Source organism: Rhopalosiphum padi, chromosome 2 (genome assembly GCF_020882245.1).
Source record: "Rhopalosiphum padi isolate XX-2018 chromosome 2, ASM2088224v1, whole genome shotgun sequence".
NCBI classification, from domain to species: domain Eukaryota; kingdom Metazoa; phylum Arthropoda; class Insecta; order Hemiptera; family Aphididae; genus Rhopalosiphum; species Rhopalosiphum padi.
The window spans coordinates 43860441-43887664 of NC_083598.1; the positions used below are offsets into that span (position 1 = coordinate 43860441).

The window sequence follows — 27224 nt, forward strand, 5'->3', positions numbered from 1 at the left end:
GCTTAAGGCAAAATTATCATTTTTATTTGATTTTAAGTATGATAAAAATGTACCATAGTCACAAAATATATTTTTCTCTATTCCATAATATAAAATATATTACACACGATCTAAATGTTACTATATTTTACTTCAGATTAAACTACCCATTAAAGTGTCCGGGGGCGTATAGAAGAAGGAAATATGTGGGCGTCGGATGACCACGTGACTTTTTTTTAAACATTTTATGATATAATATGTTTTAGAAAAATCTTACGAATATAATGGAGTTATTCATATTCATTAAAAATAAGTAGATATTTAGTTGTACATATTAATATTGTATAATTCATATAATATTATACATAGTTTCAATATATGCATTTTTATATAGGTAACTAGATTGACTGCTATTCTCTATAAACTAAAGTAGATATATTATAATATTATACACGAGACTACAAAATATTATTATATAAATACAATAGATCTGTATTTTTGATTTATTTGATAAGTGATTAGATCAATCGATCTACTGATTGTGGATTTGACGAGTTTAATTGTCATCTAAAATTATTTTTCTATATCAAATGAGTTAAACATTAATCTTTTAATTTGCAGTGTTTCACCGTATTAAATGTTATGTTTATTGTTCATTTAAGTCCATGGCCCAGGAATATATAAATATTTTTTTTTTGCTTATTATGAATACCTTACAAAGCTTATAAAGATACATGGATTAGTTTATTTTTCATTGTTCCCCCCCAAAACAATGTATTTATAACGTATACGAATATTCGTCACTGGCAAGTGGTAATACCTATTTAGTGCTCAGTTATAATAGATAATATATTATTAATTTTGTATTTATAAATTAATAATAGTTTGGACTACCTTAAAACTAAATATATATTTGAAAGCAAACTATAATGAGCATATATTTTAAGGTTAATTAAATATATTCAAAATGTGATTTATAAGACAAGTATGAATTAAAATACAAAGAATATTATATTATATACTTTAGTATAATATAAGTAAGAAAATTATATCTTCTACGTTTGTATATTAATTATAGTAAATTACACTGAAAATAATATTTACTAAGTGTATTTTTTACGTAATACATTTGCCTATATTTGTTAGAAAAAAAATCCAGATAAATTAAAAACACGGTTTGGTGACAAAAAAGTTTATGTCTAATTTTTTAAAAGTATGAAAAAATTAACACTAATAAAACGATTTGAATGTGTATACGTATGGTATGAAAAACAATAATTATATTATATTATTATTTTATTCTTAACAATTTTGAAAATTAAAACGATTCTAAGAAGTTACGGTAAAAGTTTTAGACAGTTTTTTGTCGATTTAAAAAAATTGTTTGTAGTAGTCAAAGAGTTAATAAACTACGTACGGCATAAGTATCATATTTATTCTTTTTACATTTTACTAATTTATTATTCATGAGATGCGGAAATCAATTGGAAATAGGTACGCGTAAAAATTTTTAGCTATCATGCATTCGTCGTTAATATAATTACTGACTTTGTTGTGAAGAGAAAAAATTGCATAATGCAGAATAGTATTCATTTATACTCCATTTTTTAAGTTTTATAATATTATTATGATATTTTCGACCCAAATTAATTTTAAGACATATTTAAATGTATTCATAGTATGATTGTTTTTATTTTCGGTCTGAAAAAATGAAATCCACTGCAAATAATAACCTTTTATATTTTAATATGTGATTATATAATCGCTGTCAAGTTCGTTCAATGTGATGCCAGCTCAATGCAATGTCAACCCACGTACAAAGTTATACCTAAGTGTTCTTAGGTTCTATTCTAAGTGTTATTATTGAATAAAAACACATATTATACTGTACAGGTACATATCCAACTATATTCACCTAATCAATGTTGTATTGTAATCACTATAAAAAAAATGACCGTTTAATATTATAATATTATACATAATATAGATCGAAAAATAATGATTTGTGTGAATTAAAGTCAATACTTAAAGGATTTTTATCTAATTGTCGTTAACCTTATCAGTTATTATTTTATTTCTAGTTATTATTTAAACTACATATTATATCGAAGACTTGACGTTGTATAAACTAGTATTATATTATGTATATCGTAGTAGTAAATCGTTGTACTGATAATGTGTGCATTATAGATTTGTATCGAATGAAATTAAAATTAAATATTACTTAAATGACGTCAATTCTTAAAACAGTCGTATGTACTTAATAACGCGTGTGCTATTTTGTCGTCCGAATAATAGGCATATATATCTCAATACTACAGATATTATATATTTTGTAGTTAATAATACATAATACCTGATGATGCCGTAATGGCTCTAGCCACAAACTAGAAACAGCTGTTATTCTATAACCAATATAATACGCATATAATGTTATTCTCGCGTATATATCGTAATTATATCTTCCATAAAATATAATATTATTGTACAGATATAACATAGCTCTATATTTTATCTTCTACCTTAAAGAGTATAAGTTAAAAACTGTAGATTTTATATCACATACGTATAATCGTTAAATATGATAATATTTTATACATAAAATATATTATATATATGTGAATACAAATTTCAACATTTATATTATTTTATAAGTACAAAATATGATTTAATATTAAGTGTGTGGTTACTAACTAAGAATTTAAATATTCAATTTATCATATTTATATAGATATTCACTGTTTTTTTTCGCGCCATTTATTAATTACCTATTTGTAACGTACAACTGGACGTATTATGTAGAATTACGACAGTAATGACAATTTAACATTATTTACGAGTATAAAGGAAAATTAAATATAAATGTTCAATAATTATTATCTTCTGAAATAGTAACAATATTTCAACAAATTTATGGCTAATCAATGCTAAATATCAAATATTTTATTTAAAAAATATATTCAACAATTTATTGAAAAATGTACTATAGTTTCTAATATAATACGGGCTTTTTTTCAATTATTATTAATAAAACTTTCTTTTATAACAAGTTTTGCTTATAATATTGTAGGATAGGTTTATGTTAAGATTTATAACAATGAACAATTATGGTAATATTTAAATATTACATGTAATTTTTTGGAAAAAGCTTTTTTTTAATAATTTATTGTTTATTACAATGTTTTGTACACACAATCATGAATAAAACAATCTTATTACGATTACATTTTCATATTTTGTTTGGGGATTTTGATATTTTAAACTAAAAAATGTTTAATATTAAACATTATTATTTATTTTCATGTTAAACTACCAGTGTACAAGTATTTAATGTCTACCTACAATATTATATAGGAATAAAATTTTTTTTTTTTAATTAACAAAACAACCAACTCAGATTCATTATGCGAATTTAAAAATATATTTCTTAATTTAGATATAAATGGGAAACGGGATAAAATATATCAATTTAAAATCTATCATGTTTTTATATATTTTATACTTTAGGTAAATAAGTAAATCCGACAGGAACGTATTTTAATTTAAATAAAAACCAATTTCAAGACCATCGTATGATATTATGACAAATAAATAAAAGTTCTAAAAATTAATTTTGTACTAGGTTAGTGTATGATTATATAAGTAATAATTGTAATAATTAAAAATTAAAACCATTTTGGTACGTTTGAAAACATGTAGTTAACACGGATTCCACCACCAAGTGATTAACTAATTCGAATACAACGTGCGCGTTTCATTAGTTTTAGCGGTGCTGTTAACCTAGCCTAATGCCGCGACGATTAGAACGTATATTTTCGATCCTATTAATTCAATTATAAACAAGTTCAGCATTTTTATTTTTATTTTGTATCATGTTATATTTAATAATAATACAGGAGAAAAGTTAAATTGAAATTTAACAGATTGGCTATTGGTTTTTGGTAACTTATATAGGCAGACAAGTGAAAAGAGAAAATAAATTAACACTTAATCAAGTTAACCGCCGGACACCAGTCTAACAGTTTTCCAATATATTGTTAAACTCAATTATGTATTGGTAGCACTACAATCATTATGATAAAAACAACAAATTGAGAAGAAAAATTTACATATATAAATAGTATATTTTATCGACATGTAGATAAAATTATTTAATTGAAGAATCACTCGGTAAGTAAAGTAATGAAAAAACAAAATTGTCTCGGTGAGTTAAAAATTAATAGGAACGCAATTTAATCAAAATCGACTTAACTAAAATAGTCACCAACGAAGCCGAGGGTTAGATTTCCCAACGACAGAGGAAAAACAAAATTAAAACCTAGTCCGGAGCATCGACGTTATACATATATCATATATGACGTCATTTATTATAGGATCCAGACATTTTCAAAAACGTAATCACTAATCAGCTTTTAAACGCTAAATTAAAAATGTCCGACAGAGCCACAGAGTGTATTTTTTATTGTACTCAAATAATATTTGGAATGCAAAATAAAAACAATTGCATTTGGTTGAAGATATTCGTAGAAAACTTGACTAACTTTATAATATTATAGATGTTTATAATGTTCTTTAAGTGATCTTAGAAAGTGCAGGTACGTGAGAAAACCCTTTTAGAATGTATATATTATATTAATACACACATATATCGAATAAAGTAATTATAATTAAACTGTACGTGAAGTACCTATATATACACAAAATGACACTTTAGTTTGAACTGATGAAGTATAATATATTATATATGAGAAAAAAGAGAGTTAATACTGCCGGATTATTGTGGTGACGGGAGAGAAAATATTAGATGTACGTATAGGGTTAACGATAATTGTAATTAGTTAACCGTCACTTTTAAAAAAGACGATCCAAACCAGAGGTAAATCATTAGAACTACACTTCCTAAAATCTCTTTTTTTAATTTATGCAGACCAATGTCACAATATTAGTTTTATAATGTATAATAATCGCGCATTTAAAAATCAAAATATATATATATATAATAGTTATATGCATAATATTATATTTATTTTTATTTTGCATTATGTTATATTGTTTTTACATTGAGTTACATGCAACATAAATACCTATAATTCTCTACTGTTTAGTTTTTACATTATTTACAATAGGAAAAGTACGTAAAAATCCAAAATGAATAAAAACTTCGACGTATAAATAGGTTAAACTTTTTTTTTTTTTTGGTTTAGTTTAATTATGAATTCACAACACGTAACTCATCTACAATTTAGTAGACTAAAATCTTAAATCTGTGAATTTTTTAAATATATATATATATATATATTACTACCTATTCATAATATTGTATTTATGATTAAATATGTCTTAAAAACTTTTGATACATTATTGGAAAAGTTATGGAATTTATAACTAATAGTCAATAATATTAATAAGAAAACAAAAACTTAACCTACAGCGAAAACGTGAAGATTTGGCAAACATCGAATGTCAATATATTATTGTTATAAACTTATAAATATATATATTTATAGTTAAGATGAGCGTGAACATGCATGGACCTTAAACGGTTTGGCTAAATTCCACATCATTCTCCTCATTTAAAATTTAAATATTTTTAAGTTATAAGTTATAACTAATCAGTTACTATACTGGTTTTATAATCAATTTTATAAAAAAAAAATGATAATATATTCTACAACAGCACATGATTATATGATACCGAATGATTTAAAATTTATTACACAGCCATTTTATCATACAATGTTATCATTTTTACCGCGCGCACGCCACCATTTGGTCAAAATATAATTTTTAAATGCTTATCTTCACATTTTGTTTAAAAAAAAAAAAATAAAGGTTCACATTAGAATTTCTAAAATCTGCACCACCCCTACCTCCCAAAAATAAATAAATAAATAGACATGACAATTATAAAATTTTCAAATGATTGCAGGTGATTCTAAATAAAATTTAAAAAAAACAATACTCATTGTTCGTTTTTCTCCATTCTGATTGTTTAACGTTTATATTATTATGATGAAATAGGCTGTGACATACATTTTTAATCACTCTATTAATAATATAGAGTTTACAAAACACAATATATTATGTGTACATCAGTGTTATTATGGAAATCGCGATAGTTAGGTATATCGTAGTGGAATAGCGACTCACTCATTAAAATGTCAATAGTCAACGATAAACGACCCGTAGTCATACTCCAAGTCCGAATCGCCGTCACCGCTGCCGCCGACAGCGGAATATGCTTCGTCCGATAAAGTGCGCGTATACGAAGAGAAGAGCCAGTCCCTGTTGGCCACCATACAACTATACAACACCAACTCGAACGCAGCGATGAAATATAACACGTTGAACACCATAACCGCGGCGGTCAGCGGATCATCGCGACTGAAAGCACACGTAGCTCCGGCGAGCCGCGCCGCACACAGTCGTTGAACTCTCCCACCAGTTTTCGTTTTTGGTTTTTGTCTGGTCCCCTACCCACCATCGAGCGGTTATAGTAATATGCTCGTTCTCGATGTGCTTATCCTTGTATAACATTATTATTTATATTTTATTATATTATAAGGTATATTCGTTTATATTCGCGTAATACCGTCCGACTCGCGTATACATAATATATTATATGCCTAACCATTACGTTTTTTTTTTTTTTGTAGCGAAATAAACGTATCGCGACATACTTAGCTTCGGTACATAGATAGTACGTACGATATAGCGATACAATTATACTAAACCAGTTTTCTATTTTAGTTTTAGAAGATAGAATTTGTTTTGTTCGAATAAATTTGAAACAAGAGAACGAATTTTGGTGTAATATTTCTTTTCTGTTGAATGTTGAGAATACTAATCGAAGCAATCGTAGAATAACGTCGAGTATTCACTTAAATTTCGTTAAGTACCTAATTAAATATATTCGTTCAAATTCGAAATAAACAACGCAATTAACATTTTAATCGCGAGTATAGATATAGTTTTAGCAGTTAGTATGTGTTACAACTACACAAATATTATGTCAGTTACTGATGTAATTTTTCAACGTACAATTGGTACATAATAGTTGTGTTATAAGAAACAGTATAGTCTTAAATCGAACAATACGTTTTTTAATAACATTAACTTTGTTTGAAAATAATTTAGTCATATTATTTGTACATGAAATTACAATGATAAAAAGCTGATGATTTGTATCTTAATAAATAATATAAAATATGTAATAATGCTAAATTTTGTAGAAATTGTAAAAAACTTTACCCGGGTCCATCATATTTTAACCATCTTAAAACGACAGCATTAATACAGAGTATTATGTTTAATGAAAATAATATTATACACTACGAACTAAAGCAAATTCCACTGACTTTTAGTTAGGTATAGTTGATAGTTTCTGTAGTTTGATAATGTATACACCATGTACTCGTGGACTACACTTCACCAAAGTATATGAGAATTGAACCCATTAAAACAAATGTTAACTCTAGTTTCAACTGTTTTCCATTGCACACTGTTTTACCCAACCCTCTGCGGGTATATTATATTCAGCTACTTTACCACTTTCTATGACATAATAATATGTATATTATGATAAATAATAAAATAACTTATATATAATTTATATATTTGTTTTAATTGTAAAATCTATGCAAAGTGTGTAAAATAAGCATAAGATATATAAGTGCACAATAACGTCAATCACATAAAAGTTTGAATTGAAGAAATCGCCCACTGACGACACTATTTAGGGCATTAAATTATTCTTTTCGATTAAGCGGGAATACGGTCGTGACACCATTTTCTTTTACATTTTTTAGGAGAGTTTTCAGATTTAGGTAAGTATAAATCTTTTACGAAGATGTTCGGGTATTTTTTCGAGGAATTATGGTAATGAGTATAGTAATTTGTAGCGGTTTGTTGATCTTTTTCATTTGTAGATCGGAGTGTAAGGTTTGATTAGAGACGTATTAAAATGAGGCGTTCGTGATTAAATATATCATTTTATTTTGGAATAATTATATGTTATTCAGGTTAGATTGTTTGGCAGATCCCCGAATGTATATAGTTCTTAAGTCTAGATCAGCTTTAGAAGAAGTGTATAGTAAAGGTTTAATTTGAAATCGAAGTTTATAATATTATGATGTTAATTAATATTATAAGATTGTGTGTTCCATATTTAAGTGTAAAGGTGATATGCCATGATTTGTTTTCATTAATTTTAACTTTCCAGTTTTTATACCATGATTCGGGTTCATCATGAGGGGATTGAAGATTTTTGGAAGCCGTAAGAGGGTGTTCGTGAATGCAAATAATGACTTATCTTCGACGTATTCCGCGGTTATGGTGTTTAGGAAGACGTGTTGGATGACAATAAAAAATGTTAGTGAGAAGTAGGGTAGCTACCCGCTCCATGTAGAGCTCCAGCGTTTATTTTGGATATGTATGATAAGATTCTACGGTGGTAGACAACAAATTGTCGTTCAGCAAAGCACGATTGAAAAATTTAAAAAAATATGAATGTAGTAAGATTTTTTTTGTACTTTAAAAAGGAGACATATAATACTGCTTTTATTTCAGTGGGGATTAAATTTTATCCGTTATGCGATTGATTTGGTGAGCTGAAGAATTGAGATAGCGAAAACTAAATTGAGTGTATTATATGATGTGTAAATTAAGACATACAATCTACATAAATTCGAAATATTATATTCTTATTTTCCTAAAACAGGAAACTTTACTTAGACGCATTGGACTCCAATTCTTTATTTAACTTTAAAATATTATTTCAGAAAAAAAAATAAACATTGTTATTGTTTAGAAAGTTATTAAAATTTCTAAAAATAGCGTTTTCAAAATCGAAATCTGACTATTAGATAAAGAGTAAAAGTTTTTCCCGAAAGATACGTTTTTGTAATAAAAACGGATCGATTCCAAGTTCCAATACCCTTATAGCTTGACTTATTCATGTATCATTTCCCATATGCCTATATGTTTGCTGAGTCATTTCCTAATTTAACATTCAATAATTTATAATACATACTCGTCGTAAACATTTCCTATATACTAGCAACAGCTGAAAAAAAATTGTTTCCACTTATGAAAAACTACTTTAAATGATTTACAGATTCCACCTTCTAAATTTGTGATAGGTATTCTCTGCAACATCTTTGTTCATTTATCTGTGAAATATTAAATTTATAAAGTGATCTGTAGATTGAAATTCTTAAAACCTCGCCTACAGTTTTCAGCAATATATTTAAAAAAATAATATTTTTATTTTATTTAAGTTTTTTTCTTTTCATTGCACAGGATTTCATTTAATATCAAATAGACAACATGTCTTTGTGAAATACAAGTAACCCTTAACAACTGAACCAGAAATATTACAGCAATAACACCATTCATTCCTTACACTGCGAAATCTATTAAAGCTATTTCTGGCAGTAGATTAAGTATTCTCTGTGTAAAGAGTATACAATACTCGGAATACCATAGTATACAGAGAGATTCAAGAACTTTACATTAATTTTTCCGTTATTAATGAATTTATTACAATTCTGATTTTTGAAGTATACTTAAACTTGAAGACCATATTATTATTTTCAATTATTTAGATTTTTATCATTTAAGAAGTATCATTATGTACTATGTAATGATATAAACTTATTATTTTTTTTTTAAGAATCAACAATTTTACTATAAAATATTAAGCAGATGTTTTCGTAAACATTGATGTATATATGTAAATCAAAATTTGAACGAATGGATTATGACTTTATTAAAATGTATTATTAATGTATATTTACCAAGGGTAATAGTCCTTTATAGTGTTTTAAAAAAATATAAAATACAAGTAATATAAAATTTAATGGAGCTTATATATTTTATTATACGAGTATTAAGATTTTGTTTACATATTATAAATGTCGAAAGATCAATATTAATTATTTTAATTTTCAAATCATCATAATTCTCAATCATTCAGATACATTACTATAGTTTTATTATTTGTATTACACAAATTCAAGTAAATTCGATACATACTCGTTTAAACATTGATTTGAAATTTTGAACATTTCGAAATTTAAAAATCATCTAATAACTAACAATAAAAAATGTGCCTCTCATTTGAAAATGATATTGTGTTGCCATAGGGTACTACCTACTTTAATTGTATATACAATTTAAGTATTTGAAAATATAAAAATTCAGAATTATTAAAATTTCAAAAATCAGAATTTAAATAAATTTATTATTAAATAAAATTATAAGGGTATAAGCATATTTGACGAATCACCCTGTATATTCCATTTTATTTCAAAGTTAATGCTGTATACATATACAATCACGAACATAATATCCTATCAAACATTATTTAATGTGCCAAGAAGACTATACGGAAGATAAAATGAAAAAGTCACATGCACTTTTTAACAAAATATTATTATCTTGGAAATTATATTTAGTATATTTTTTTATGTAATTTTTACAAGAAAATCCAATAAAATTGTATTTTAAGACTTATAAACAAATATATTGAACACATATTGTTATATCTAAAATAAATTTAAAACAATTAAATCAATAATGTTAGTTTAACTTATGTATAAAATGTACTTAATTGTTTTCTATTTATAGTATTGTTAAAATTAAATGAAAAACTATACAATAACAGTTAATTGTCCAAATTTTAAATTTATTACAATAAATCAATAGCAAATAATCAACAATTATGTGTATTAGTTTCATTAGGAAAAGTATAAAACGTTCATTGTTTTAATTATTTTAGCCGGATACTGTTATTTTTAATTATCATGAATTAATCTAAATAAATTAACTGCATTTCATAATTCTCAACATATGAGTATATAAACGTGACATTTAAAATGGCAACATAATGTACTACCTACTAAATTATTAATTAACACAAATACATGCATTATGTACCTGTATAGGTTATATTTATCCACAGTATTTATAAGTGATAGTAGACAGTAGTATAAGTTTGTAAATATTATGAAATTTAAAAAAATAATAATATAAATCTTCTATACAAAATTAATTATGACTGTATACAAAATATATATAATCAAATAGTGATAGTCATATACGTATATTATATTTGTGAAATTTCCGTAAAATAATATTAGATTTGTTGGTGAATTCGAAATTAAACAGGATGATAAAAATGTATTAGTTTAAATTTGAGTATTCCTTCCAATACATACATGTATACACTTCAAAAATATTTTACCGTCACACCACTTGTATAATTGTTTGCTATAATATCTTGAACAGACGAACATTCGAAAATCGACTGTTTAGTTTACCTTGCTAACTGATAAGATTCTAATACGTAAATATCATTCTACAGTAAGGAAAACAAATAATGCAATACAAAAGTCAAACAACAATAAATAATAGAATACCTACTTAAAATAACTAAATTATTATCAATTCATATTATTTTAAGCATACAATGATCATTATTTATATTTATCGTGTTATTATATTAATCATTTAATTAGTAATAAAAGTTGTATTCTAGTTGTGTCGTCATCCGTAGGATAAATAAATACCACACAAGGTAACAAATAATAATAACATATTATTAATATGCGATTTGATGATAAAAAATTAAAAGATCAGTTGTACGTAATTATACACCTATAGTTTTAATTTATTAATTTATTCAATACTTAGGTCGCCGATGTTATTATATTATATCTATCAGTAATAATGACAAAATGGTATACCTCAGCGAAATGTATAATTTATTTCTGGCATTAAAGTATTAATATCCTATAATACATCTAACCTATAAATATACATTAATAATAATGTGGAATCTCTTTTTCATTTTATATAAAAGTACTTAGTTCCTATTTATAGAATATATCTTAAATATAGTTATAATTTTTGTTTTAATAAACAATAATTATTTAATTTAGAATTTTATGAACAAAAAAAATTACAATAAAACCATCATGTATAATATTTAATTTGACAATATTATGTATTGTTGCAACAAAAAACTAATCTTATTCGATTCAGTAAAAATAATTGAAATTTAAATGTAAACATTTTTCGAACTAATTTATAAACAAGAATAAAAAAAAACACTGATTTTATCATTAAGGAGTAAATTTTATAAACTCTAAAGTAATTTATAAGTAGATTTTATTACAAATTAATAAATATCCATAATATGCAAAACAATAGTTTTTAATTAACTTCTTTGAAACTTGAATATTTTACATTTCTCTTAAATATTCTACAGAATTAACTAATTAAGTATAAAATACATAAGCTAATAAATATTATTTTTACTTTTATTATTTAAGAGGATTTCAAATATATTTTGTGCTCTCTCTCTCTCTCTCTCAGATCTATATGCGCAACGTAGATACAACGCATTCATATAAATCGTTATTTTTATGATTTTCGAGTAAACTTAGATTAAAATCGACGATTTCAAAAGTTATCGAAAATAATATTTTTGAGAATTTGGCATATCCGTTAATCATTTAATTTCCTAATTATCTGGCTTAAAAAAAAAAGTGAATGTGAATGTATAATATGAAATTTCTTTGAGACAATATTTAGATGAATTGATATTTAATGCCCTCAAAAATATTATTCTTCATAAATTTTATAATGGGTGGTTTTTCTCTAATATTACTCAGAAAGATGAAAACATTATTTTACGTCTTTTTAGTAAAATTACTCAAGTATGATTACTTTTATGTTTAATTCGTCGCTTGTATTGCGGACTAAACATTTTAACAAACATCTAGTTTACTCATTTTTGTTTAATGTTGTGAAGAAAATATAAAAATTAATCAAATTATTGAAATATAGAACACGTAATAGTAAGTAATTTTTAATGAATATTGTATAATGGTTTTGTTTATTTCATTAAAACCAATAAACATCAATCATAACAGCAGCAGCAACAACAACAACAAAAGTGCCGTTCGGTTACTGTAGTGTATTAGTGTTATATATTGCAGGAATGTGACGAAATAATAACCGTAAAGGGAAAAAAAAATCTTAAATGAAAGTTTACTCAAAGTGATTGATGGATGGTGCTTGGCGCCCGCACAACCTGTTGCGTTAGCTATGTCGATCACTATATAAACGTTTGTGCGATGACGTGATCTTTGATATTATCACCGCGACTCACAACGAGTGTTCTGTTATAACTCGATATTATAATATTATCGACGGCACTGCTCATATATTTTGGTGGACGGAGTGTGCCCAACACCGAGAATACGTTAATTTTAAATATTAACTCAGTGTCGAAACAGAGCGAATAAAGCGAAGTCCCGGGACACGTGTATTATATTCGCGATGTTTAGACGATGTAAATAATGTCGGCGAATTTGTTGATTTAGTAGTGGGTGGTTATTTTTCTGAAATTTTTGTCGCCTCGCGAGGAGAGCGACGGGGGAAAAAAATACGACACGCATGGGAAATTAGATGTTCATGTATTATTTTCCTCGTCGGTCAAAAATTGTCTTTTTATTTTAACAACAATCGGGACATTTTGCGGAAAACGATTCTGACGGTTTTTTTTATTTTTTTGTTACTTTTCCGCATATACACTCATTTCTACAAGCATTCACTTCGAAACTGCGGACAATGGTAAAAAAAAAATATAAGGAAAAAAATAAAGAAAATCGCCATTGTTCGTGATATCGATGAGATAGGGTTGGTACAATAATATTACACATTACTCCAAAAATGAAAAACTTGGATATTTTACGAGTCTGGACATTATAAAAATGCTTTAATATAACACATTATATTAGATATGTCCTACTCGCCGCCTTATCTGTTCTCTACATTTTTTTTTTTTTTTTACTAGGTGCCTACTCACCACCATCTGATATATAGCGTCTACGATGTTGTACATCTCGTCTCGGGTTATAAAACCGTCGTTGTCGACATCATACAGACGGAAAGCCCCTGAAATAAAAAATTAAACACCGTTTTAATATTTTTACTTATTATATATGGCTATTGGTCACACAATAATTTGAAATTATTTCACGAGTTTGTATAATGTTATGTGTAATAACACATTATTGTTAACCATAATTCATTACTGTAGTAGAACATTTGAATTTATGGTTCGTGTAACACGCAAGATCGAAAGACTCGAATTTTCAAGAGTAAATTGTATTATTATGTTATACTACGCATCACAGAAGAAACACTGATTTAATCGAAAATCGTTTCAACTATCTCTCGTCTAAGGCCCGGCACATCAGGTATACTATTCGTTTAAAATATACACAATATATATTATATGCCTTTGATGTGTTTTGCTTAGTTGACAAATCATACAGGGAGATTATATAATGTACAAAGTTCGTGTGCTAGTCATGGATTATACCATTCGTGTTAAATACGCAAAGAAAAGAAGAACAATATTTAAAATTTAAATCGTTCAACTGTAAATTATTTTAGTACAATTATCGCGGCGTACACTCGTAGGCTCATAACATGATTTGTTATACGACAGTCGCCCATAATCGCGCGCTTTCAAAAAAAAGGTCATCGTTCAAATCCACACACTTTTATACATAATTTCTGCACAGTTTTCCCAAAACCAAACCGTTTAATGCCACTCACACTGATATTAATTATCAATAACGAACACATTTATCCACAATCGCATTATCGTTTAGCACACTAGATTATCATATTACTCGTATATTCATATTTAATCTAAATCACAAAATCATAAACAATTCAATTAATATGATCAAATATTTGAAAACGCTATATGATTTAAATCTATTTCAATCTACTAGAACATTTTATCGTATTATATGAATTGAATTATTTTTAATTAATATAATATTACAATTTGAAGAACTCGTATTATATTATATAAATTTACGACGACATGTTTAATAACAATTAATAATAAATGCTTGATTTTTAATCTATCAAAAGTGTGCGGTTTCTAACGACGCTCGTGTTATTATCGATCCTCGTGATATCACAATCCTATAAATGCAATAGTTCTCCATAAAAAAAAAAACCATCTGATGCGTACAGTACAATAATCGTAATCATAATATTATAGAAGAGCATTATTGCGGCAGTCATTACATAATTAAAAATGCAAACGCGTGTATTGCATTATTGCAGTTATACATTGTGCTCCGTAAAAAGTTTTATGCAATCGATATAATAATGTAATATCAATAACAACGAGAATAATATATGCAGTAGGAATGGAAAAATGTTGTATTCGTGTTTAACGCAAGCGTTTTCCCGTAGTCTACATTTTGCAACGATATCGTTATGTATATTATTATATATATTTTATTACCTATATATTATATATTATTTGAATTAAAACCTTGTATTTTACCTAGTTGATCTTTTTTTAGGCACGTTCAATGTGCTAAACGAAATCAACAATTTTTCTTTATCGGATTTTATAACAGTTCTCTTTCTTCAATTTTTTAAATGTAATTTACTATAACGTTATGTACGAACACTATACGACATATTATGTAGTTACAGTTAATTTCAATACATCACTTACACATTTAAGCAACTAAAATGTAATAATATTTATTATTTAATAATAATTGTTTATTTTATTAAAAAAATAATAATGTAAAGGGTTTTTTTAACGTTTTATTTATTTAATTTTATAACGGCTTTTGCGAGTATGATAAGTTGGATTTCAAAAATTCAATATTAGAGAGAATTCGATATGGCGAGTGGTGTTATTTTAATTCTAATATGGTAACTTATCAAGGGAAAAGCTACGAATAATACCAGAACTGGTGATCAACATTTATATATTCAGTGTCCACCGTGTTAAAATATACTATACTGTATTTATATAAATTGAAAAGCCGATTGTTAATATTTGTATAAAAATGACGAAACCCGCTAGCTATATTATGTTAGGTTAAAACAAAAATAAAAATCCAAGTACAGCTACACTGATAAAAACTACATAGATCTAAGAGTGTAATAAAAATAAAAAATAAAAACGCCAAGTAAAAGTATTTTATTTAACCGATTTAATTATAATACTATTTTCCCTGATAATTTATTCGATCTGTATTGTATTATCAAAGAAAAGATTTCTATTGTTTTAATCATCATTCATATAATTTCAAGCGATCATTATTCTAGCAAGTGCTTCTTAGAAGATCACAAGAAATATTCTTTTAGACTTCCTCAATTGTAATTCCATTGATTAATACGACATGTTTTTCTGTCATCACTGGTATGTAAATGAGTACAAATAGCGAAAAACAACGAAATGATATAACACTGATACAACCAATGTATTAAATTATAGCTAGTTAATTGATATATTACATTGCATTAACAAGAGCGCAAATTAGGCGAACGTTTTCAACTTATGTTAATGCAAGTCGTTATTTATTTGGATAACTAAATAAGGTAAATATTACTATAAATATCTACATAGAAGTCTTGATTCGTGACCATATGTTGTAAGTACATTTTTCTAAAACCTAAAAAAACGTTAAAACGTCTTTTTTTTTTAGTATAAATTAAATAATTATGTAAATTATGTTTAATATTATATTATTATCTTTGTATAATGTTACACCTTATTTAAACTACGCCCTACCGGTTGCTCTTTGTTAACCATGTCCTAAATCCGTCCTTGGCAACAAATCTAATATAGCTTATAGTACGTTAAATTCATTGCCAAGGAGACTATAATTATATGTTTATACCAGTGTTAAAATACATTTTATATTTATAAATATATACACGATTATTTTATCAATATAGGTATAGGTGCGTTGTTTATAAGTTTGATATTACATTAAACAGCGTGTATTTAATTTAAATTATTACAAAATATTAATTGTATAAGAAAACGTCCGTCAATTTAGTTTTTTTTTGTGCGGGTGTTTGCAAATTTTAAGTTTCGGAATGTTATAAATTTGTTATATTAACTATAATAATAATATTATCATGTATTATTGATTTTACCTTTATTGTCTCGAGTTAGTAGTCCGATTTCCTTCCTACTTAATCAAATTAAAATTTAACTTAAAATTAAAACAAAAAACTATAATTGGAATACATTTAAATGTTTTGATCATCCATTTTATTGTTTTATTAGTCAGCAAGTAATAAAAATATTCATTTTATTCCGTACCCACTATAAATTCGAGTTATTTTTAAAATTACTTTTTTCTAGTTTATAAAAAATACGGTACCCTAATATTTATTTTCCTTATCATACCTACTTAAAACTATAAAAAATGATATCCCACTCCATTAAATTTGATAAATAATAACTGAGAAAAAGAATCAAATCACGGTGTCTTAAATTTATAGTAGGATTAATCATTAATACCATATTTCTGAATTAAAAATATTAGGATTCCAAACAGTGTAGGAACTATAAAGTAAAACAAATACCTAGCGATATTTTCATATTTTTTGTTATCAACATAAATCTAGTTAAAATATATTGTTGAATTAAAATATGTTTTAGTTATTATTAGAGCATTTCAGAAAGTGTTTATACTGATTAGTAACTACATCTACTGTTGTTTCATCTTATACGAAGGGCATACCATATTAAATTATTGTATTTTAACAAAATGCAAAAAAAAAAAATGAAAATATTTTCTCTTCAATAAAATATTGCACCCGTCACATTGAATATTTGGTATATTGTTATAATGTATATGATAGCAGTATAAAGTACATCCCCACTATATTATATTATATAAATAGGTACCTAATGTTCGTATTTTTATTTTATTATCTCTCATAAATCACTGCGTGTAACGGTAATGGAAGAAAGGAAGGGAACAAAAAATGAAATAATATACGTTATTTTGATCACGTGGTACAATAATAATTCTCTATTTAATTGTACTGTATATTTTTTAAATCGATAGCTCTGATTTTTAACAAAAAAAGAGTATTTTTTTCATAATGGGTTTCACTTGTATTTATTTATTTTTGTGATTCGAGTAAATTTTCAATTTATTATTATAGATTCTAATAATAATTTTGAATTGTTGATGTTTAAACGTCGAATATTTAACCAATAGTTACTATATTATAATATTGTCCTTAGAAAAAGTGTAATTTAAATAATAGGAGTGCAGTTTACCTGAATGCCTTTTACGCGCAGAATACTCCGACACTAAACTATTAAACTGAATTATTAAGGTTATGTTAAGAACAATTGTATTCAAATGCATAATAGAAAATCAGTTAAGTTTAACATGATGCATTATTTCGTATGCATATATTTTGTTAACAGTATATTATGTTTACTATGGCCGCTTGGTCATCTATGACACGTGTAATTTGGTAATCGTAATAATTGCATTGCTAATAATATTTATGTCATCGTGTATAATATGTACAATACTTATGTAAAAATGTACAGTTCTCGTGTACTTATATTGAGTTATATCAGTCTACAGATTACCCGCACATATGTATATATATATACGCAGGGCAGACGATGAAGCGAAGTTCTATATATTATATGATATTATACGTCTTGATAGTTGTGAAATTAATTTATTGATCATTTTAATAATACTCACGTATAAAAAACTAGCACGAATTGTTCTTTTAATTTTTTTATGAAGGACACTCACATAAATGTGTTGAACATTTTTAATACCTAGGTATACCATGAAATACACATATAATGAATTCAAAATAGTTCACTAGCTATATGCAATATGCATAAAATTATTTCAAAATTAAGTTAATTAGATTAATATTTTAGGATATAGAACTATATTTTATTATTAAAATTGTATACTGAGTTAAGTATTAAAGTAATCGAGATAAATAGTATATTTTATTACTAATATCACTTGTTTTTTAAATACTGTATTAGGATGGTAAACTTCATTAGCCTTCGACTACTTTGTCCGACCACATTTTACATTAATTTCTTGGACACATTTACGTATCAATCTAACTTTTAAGTTGACCGGTGAATTACAATAATTATGCGGTGTTTCGTGCACAATATAAATGGTTTTCTTTCTAAACTCGGTTGCTAGTTTTTTAATTTCGCGTAATGAAACTTCGCAGTAAAAAAAGAAACCGGAGAAAGTACCGCGAAAATCTATAGAGTCATACACACAAATACGTTATACGTGTATTATCTCGGCCGGCTCTAAAGTAAATTTATAGGACATCGGTAATTCGAAAAATAATTAAACCGCAAAAGTCGGTGTGCCGATTTATCTCTGTCTCCTTTTATGTGCACAGAAATTTGTAACGCGGCGCCTAGCTAATGTCTTACGGTGTTTTATGTAATCTCAATGTACATAATATATTATGGGCATATTATAAAATAATGTATACATGTACACAGAGAAAAGTTTTTTTGTGGCCAAGGTAATTTCGTCGATCGAGGTGTGTATTATAATATATTATGTATATGTAAGTATACCGCCCGCGCGATGCGCTGTGTGCAGGTACTTGTTCGATGTTCGCGGCCTAATCTATATTCTGTTTATTATAAGACTAAGTAAACACACTAGGTTCATGTTTTATGGATTAACGACGTTGAGAGTATATTTTAGTATAATAATATATGTACATCGTAATTGAAAACTTTATTTCACCCTTAAAAGTTTGAATGTGAAAGCAAAGTGTGTATACAAATTTATTGATATGTATATAATATATATATATATATATATTAATATCGTGTATTCGAATTCAAAAACGATTTACTTGTCATTATATATTGACATCGTCGAATGTAATAATCACATAGAGTTTTATCGTGTTACAATGATAAAATGACACTAACGAGACCGACTCAAAACGCATAAATTGTTCATTGAGTGCCCATGTGTGAAATAACATACATCGCTATGTTTCGAGTTCATATAAATACCAATAGGGAACAATTAAAATATGGTGTTCATTATTTGTATTTTTTCGTGCGTGTAATAGCAGTAATAAAACACTTAATTACGCTACATAATGTTATAACTATATATGTATTTTAAATTACTTTACCTACAATTAACCTTGTTTACGTTTCTGTGTAAGATTAAAATAATATTATGTTCAAAAGCAAACACACAGATATGCGTTTGTTGTTTATGTAGAGGTACCCCCATACATTGCAATATAATTGCGGTTGTTTATTAACAAATGACAATTCTAAATATTATGATAATGGAAAAGATCAGTGACAAAAGTACATATAATAATTATGCCAGATTGTTAAAAATAATTACTTTTTACGTCGGCGTTTGCAATTTGATTAATTCCGAAGTTGTTAATATAATCAATTCACGAACACAATTATTTTTACCTTGAACCAAAAATTGAATAAATTGTAAAATAATGTGATAAAATTAATGTATTAATCAACTTTTTAAGTATATTATATTTTATTATAAAACTCAAGGCAATTTATAAATATTTAATAAAACAGAACACATATAGCAATAGTGAACGCTATAGACTCACACAACTTAACTGAATTATTTTAAATTGTTGATAAAGACAAAATTCGGTGTACTAAATGATTATATTTTGCAAGATAATGTTGTATTGGCATTAGACATTAATCATCTTTTAGTAGTTTAGTAAATTTTAGAATCATACGCGTAGAAAGTTACTTCCTTAATATGCACGGAATAACATTATTAGGCTTATGATTCGCATTTTGAGTAGTTATTCCGGGCATGCATAACGACATTTGAAAATTGAATTTTCTCTAATTTTCTCTCTTTCTCGCGTATAATAACCATATCGCGCATATTCTGGATTTGAAGTATTTCATTATGTAAATAACAGATTAATATGCATATATGTCCATACTACAATATAAGGTTTAAATTTTGACAAGTTGTAGAGTTTAAGTAACTCCTACTAATTTGAAAAACAAAACAACTTTCAAGAGATAATCTATATTTATATATTATATAAATATAAATCATTATTTATCAATAATGTTCTGGAGTTTAGACTCTAGGGATGATAAACTTGTATAAGTATAAAAAATAATAATAATATACTTACATTAATTATAGTTTTGAAAAACCATACGTTCACCTTCTGCGTAAAATCACTAGATCACCCAGCAGCCAAATGCGCCATCTACATTCTACAAAGTACCATCACACCCTGTCATTTGTCAACTACAAATTATGTGTAATATACAAACAACTGGCCGGTGAATATAACAAAATTTCAACCTAAAAACGTCAACAACCATTGCTATCCAACTCTACACCAATCCTGAACCACTTAATCAACAAAACTGAAAACCCGACAAAACCACGTTCGTATGATAATGTAACAGAAGGTCACCAATCATTCAAACCTAATTCTACTCCTATAAATAACAATTAAATATCACTTATTGAGTTCCTCGACGAATTTAAATCCGTTTAAAATACTATTATATTCTTCTCATCACCACTATTTTATATAAATTCTCACAAAAATAATCGCCATGAAATTCCATCATTGGAATAGTTTGTACTTTATCAAGTATACCTCCTGTATTTGCCTATTTTAATTTTTTATCTTTTATTTTACTATTTCATTGCTTATTAAATCACATCACGCGTGTTACATATACATTTATAAATTATAAAATTATTATTAATAAAAAAAAAAAAACAAAAAAAATTGATTGGTAGATAACAAGTTTTACTAGCAACCACTCTGTTGTAGATCGCAATAGTAGTTTGTATAGGGAAATGAAACATTTGACTATATAGTTATTAGAAGGTAATTAACAAAATGTATGAATTTTAAAGTTTTAGAGACTCAATATTCTATAATTATTATAATTATACAACGGTTACGAATAATAAAGTATGGTAATACGGTAAAAATGGATTTAATTTAACAGGTAACAGACATTACCAATATAAAATAATGTATAGTAAAATATCATTAGAAATAGACGTTGACAGAACACTAAAGCTGTTTCCAATTGGCAATTCCTTTTTATCGTAGATATACAATGATACTAACCTAATTTAACAATCTTCTATTATTTAGTATTTATTAATATTCAGTGTTTATCAATTGTTTTAAATAGTCGTCTGACATAAATACACATAAAAACGGTAAATATTTTATGTTTACCTACCAATATAAATTTATAACTATTCACACATTACAAATAATAAAATAATATTATGCCCACATTATTTTTAATAACAGAAAATAAATAAAAACTTAAATTATTTAATACTACCCAGTGATCACTGACCAGTATGGTTCTACTTTATTTACATTAATAGGTATTTGGGCCTTTAATCATTGATACATACTGTTTAATAACTATACTTTTAGTAAAAATCGAAAACAACAATAAGCATATGTAATGAAAAATAGGTAATACTTAATGTATTATGAAGCGTAGAGTTTTTGAATTAATAATATTCAGGTATTTCACGCATCATATATATATATATATCCTAAATGTGCAATCGTTAAATATACAATACGTTGCACAAACAATAATAATAATAATAATAAAATGCTCAATCCATTAATTGACATTTTTCAAGATATTATAACAATATCATTATTTTGTTTTACCAATATTCGATTTAATTATTATAACCTAACCTTAAAATAAAATAACTACGAAGAAATTTCGAGTATATTATGACCGATCGTTTAATGCATTTTTATTTAGAAAAATACACATAAGATAAACACACTACATTTTATCCGGTTAAACTTCGCGCCAAATCATCATTGGGTACTTCGTGCGAAACGCGCGCAAACATTGGCACGATGTGAATAATGAATATGGACCCAGTCAAAACAACGTGTTTTATTTTAGCCGTCTTGTGTGAATGTTCGCTAAAATTAAGCATGCGCGAGATCGGCTGCGGACAGTGGCGCATTTTATCCGCTCGCTTTACATATTGTGAATGGTCATTTGTCTAATACAAGCTGTTTAATTTTAAGCGAATTATAATCGCGTTCGCGGGCGAACTATTCGCCTATATTCGCAGTGGTTCTTAACTTTTTTCGGTTCAGCGCCGCTTCACCGAGATAACTGACGGACTCCCCCCCTATCAATACCGAATACAAATCAACAAATTCTCATACGAATATGGACCAGTATTCTAAATTTAAATGAAAACTCTCAATTCAATGTTTATATAATAAACAAACATAATAACTTTTTTATTTTACTCCAATTGAAACCTTTCTATAACCCCCCCACCCACCCACCCACCCAACGGCCTCTTTAAACTAACGTCCCCATGAAAGACCGAAATCCCCCCTAGTTGGTGGTACCGCCCACGTTAAGAACCACTGGCCCAGCGTGTTGGGTAAAGGGCCTTGAAACAAATTACATAAATTCAAACTAATTTTAGGTTTATATAACGAAATTATGTAGGTACGGGCGATCGGTCGTTTGGGATAACTGCTATATTGTATAATATCTATTATACCGGTTTCGTCGTACAAAAATTGTACTCCGATTTTTGGTACGATTCGTTAATTCTAAAAATAACGGCTTGAAGAATATTTGCAAGCTAATGAACATGACTCGTAGTTAAAAGATGAATTAATAGGGCTTCATATAAGTTGAAATATGCACATAAATTTACTTGCGATCATTCGTATAAACTGCATGTTATGTCTCCGTATGAGTCGTAAACACTCAGTGCACACAATAGCATAATTATTCGAGAACCGATGTTAATTTTCGTTAAAGAGTAAAAGTCTGTTTTACATTTATTCATTCATACTGGCCGACCGAATGGTACGAAAATGCACTTGATAAAATCTATTTGGATTCACCGTTTACAAGGAGTATCAAATTTGACGCTTTAAATAATTTTAGTGTTTTCAGTACGATCAAGGACGCCGAATAAATTGCTCGACGATTTCGATTTTTATTCTTAGGAACCTTGTTGTAACACGCTTAGACAATTGATTTAAAATTGTTTAAATTTCGTTAAAAATAAAAATAGTAGCTAATAGTCCGGTACCCCTAAGATGTGTGTATACTGCGTCCAATAATTATCTGTGAAAACCGTGTAATTCAATAAGTTTGTAATAATTTGTGCATTCAGATAGGGACCATATTAAATTTTGTTTATTATGGCTTACATTGATTCAATACGCTAATAGACTATGCCTGACATACAAGAATATGGAGGAAACCCATAGCTCTAAGATGATATTATAATATACTGCTTTCCACAGGAGGGCTTATTTTAAATCCTTAATTAGGTACGTCTTTGAGTAGATTTCTCTAGTATATTGTACACAATAACGAGATAGATCAAAACTCTTTATATAGATTATAGGCCATTGCTCGTAAACATAATTCATGTGAAAATCAATATGTATTTTAATTTTTACAAGGAATACAATACTATATTAAATTTTTACAATGATTAAAAATTTTAAAAATATCCGTCTAATGATTAGACTAATCTATTGTAAAAGATTTTATATTATTATTAGGTATTAATTCCGTTTAATAAGTAAAATATTATCTCATTCTAATAAGTAGGTGTAGGCACAGTAGGAAAATCAATAATGCAATATATTTTATTATAAACGTTGTTTTAGTATTTACTCAATAGAATAATAATATCTAACCAATATTGCAATATGGTTATTTTTAATTTTTATTACCATCTACATATATCTTTTTTTTAGTTTTGTTTAAAATACATAATAATTATAGTTCATACATGTTTCATTTTTATAATTGCTTACCATATGATTTTTTTTTATTAAAATATAAGTTATTATTGTACATATATTTTTAAATTGGTTTTATAGTTTCGAGTCGTCTATTGTGATATAGGCATCACAAGGGCCGACTACGTTGTATTATAAAAATACGTGCACGGCGCGCACGGTGATGTACACATACTGCATATAGTACGCACCAGTATAATTATTTTCGTCCTTATAGAATCCGTAAAACCTAAGTTAATTAATATTTTATTTTCAGAAATTGTTAATTACATTAATTATGAGTTCCAATATTTAAAATGTACTTTATTTATCAAACAATAACTGTGTGTATGTAGGTACTTATTATATTACCATTAATCATTGGCTTGCGCAATATTTGACATTTTATTCATTTCCTCGTGATACGCGTATATAATAATAACGGTACTACACACCAAGGAATTACAAAATATATTTTTCATTTAATAATATTATATATTTTTTTTTATATCAGTTTATTTTTTAGTATCAACCAGTCGGCGAAGATAGATTATGATTTATGACAAATCACCCGGAACATTTTAAATCACAAAAATGTGCGCTAGAAATAGAAAATAAATTCGCTTATCCAGATCCAGAAATCCTCCGAATAAAAGAAGTCAAATATTTTTAGAAATGTAATTCTGATTCTTAAATCCCATTTGAATTTGCCAAGTATAGTTTACCACAATGTGTACTAGCATGGGATCAACATTTTTTCTATTATTATTATTTATTGAACTATAGAAAATCTTTTTTAAAACTTAAATCATCAATATTATTTGAAAAAAAAAAACAATAACGTAAGTCAAATGTACTCCCACGACGTAATTGAAGTACATTTATATCGTTTAAAATAAGTCTGAATATCCACCTGTATTTATCGTCTATTATAACATTCTTTTCATAGGTATACTTACGTTAAAAAAATATTAATTTGTGATACAATAAAATCATCATATTAATATTTTGATTGTATACACAATTTAATAAAATTGTTTATTTATCATAATAATTTATTACGATGCACATTGTTCGTGATTTTTTCAGATTATAATTAAATGTATTCATAGGTCGTCTTATTAAGATTACAAAGATATGAATCTAACATTTGATACGAGCATTTTACGTCGGAGTATATGCTCATCATATTATATTACCTAGCTATATACTGTGTTAAGTTCGCAATATTTTAACCCACGTAGGCATCTCCTGTTTCTGGACCAGCTACTATTGATTTTGTAGTCTAAGATTTGGCAGGACTTGTGATCATTTTATTCATCGTTCACTGCGCAATATACCAAGAATGTATAGCTTAATAGTATGCAATTATTGCGGAAAATGGAATATATAGCTACTATATTATTATTGACTGTGTTTACCATTCAGAAGCGCCATCACTCGTCTAACTACGTCCGCCTTTTCAGCTTGTGGTAGCTAGTCACTCATTTATTGGTTAATACTATTACTACTGTAAACAATATTACTCGTAGTACATTCGTGCACGTCAAAGAGCTCGTCCCAACTGTTAATCCACTATAGTGTCCCTAAAACATCCACTCGTTTTATTTCTACTATCGATGTATTGTTTGTATAAAACACGGAGTAACTGCGCGAATAGCGATAGCAAATAAACATGACGTTGGGGATTGTTACATTTAGTTAGCTAATATACTATGTATATTGTATATTATATCTACTGTATAGGTTTATAATTATAAATTATTGATCATGATGAGCTGCAGAATGTTTATAAATATTACAATTCAAACAAATACACAAGACACGAGTAGTTTAGACTGTTTAGAGGCATAATTTTACAATTAACTGCATATAAAATATATGCATAGTACATAAAATATATTATGCGACACTGTTTAGTCTATAAACGCTGAACAATTAAAGTATGATTTACATTTTTTGGGAAGTCAATATTTGAAACGATAAAAGCTCAAAAACCTTTTTCAATTCTTTAGATTTAGAGTTATTTTGATTTTTGAAACACTTAAAAGTTTTTTCAGGCACCGGTGGACTTCGAGTTCCGGGGTAAAAGAAGTTTTAATTATTTCCGAGTTGAATGAGTTTGCAACTGTTTGCACTGCTTGCGGTATTTGTACGTTGTATAATATCAACATTCCCATTCTGGTCAGTACATGTTTAGTTATTATGATAAAACTAGTTCATAGTTGTATTTTAATGCTTCATAACTTAACTAAACAGCAAAATAAAAGCAAATTTAAAATAAATGTCATCTGAGTGCCTCTGAAAGTATTCTAGTTGTATTTTTTTTTTAACATTCATCTAACGTCTTTAGTGGTGCTCGAGTTTGATGCAACTAGTGCATCGTTTTTATTATGCCACTAAAATAAATAATAATGTAATAATATATTGTAAACATCGCATATAGTATTATATTTTGTACTCATCGATGCAAGACGGCGAATGATGTATTACATATGCATAATTACATATTTTAAAGACTGAGGGAGATAAAACTCGCC

At 26.8% G+C, this 27224-nt stretch overlaps 1 protein-coding gene across 5 annotated transcripts in view; it reads right to left on the minus strand.

The window, feature by feature from the left end:
• Nucleotides 1–27224, minus strand: part of LOC132921562 (frequenin-2) — a 117986-nt gene that overhangs the window by 10403 nt on the left and 80359 nt on the right. For 4 of the 5 annotated variants that reach the window (XM_060984638.1, XM_060984641.1, XM_060984640.1 and 1 more), the window contains exon 7: nucleotides 13856–13944. In XM_060984638.1, coding sequence (XP_060840621.1) covers nucleotides 13856–13944 — 89 coding nt within the window. Of the gene's footprint in view, nucleotides 1–6129; nucleotides 6592–13855; nucleotides 13945–27224 lie in introns of those variants that run through there. The other variant, XR_009660905.1, reaches the window with a different exon arrangement.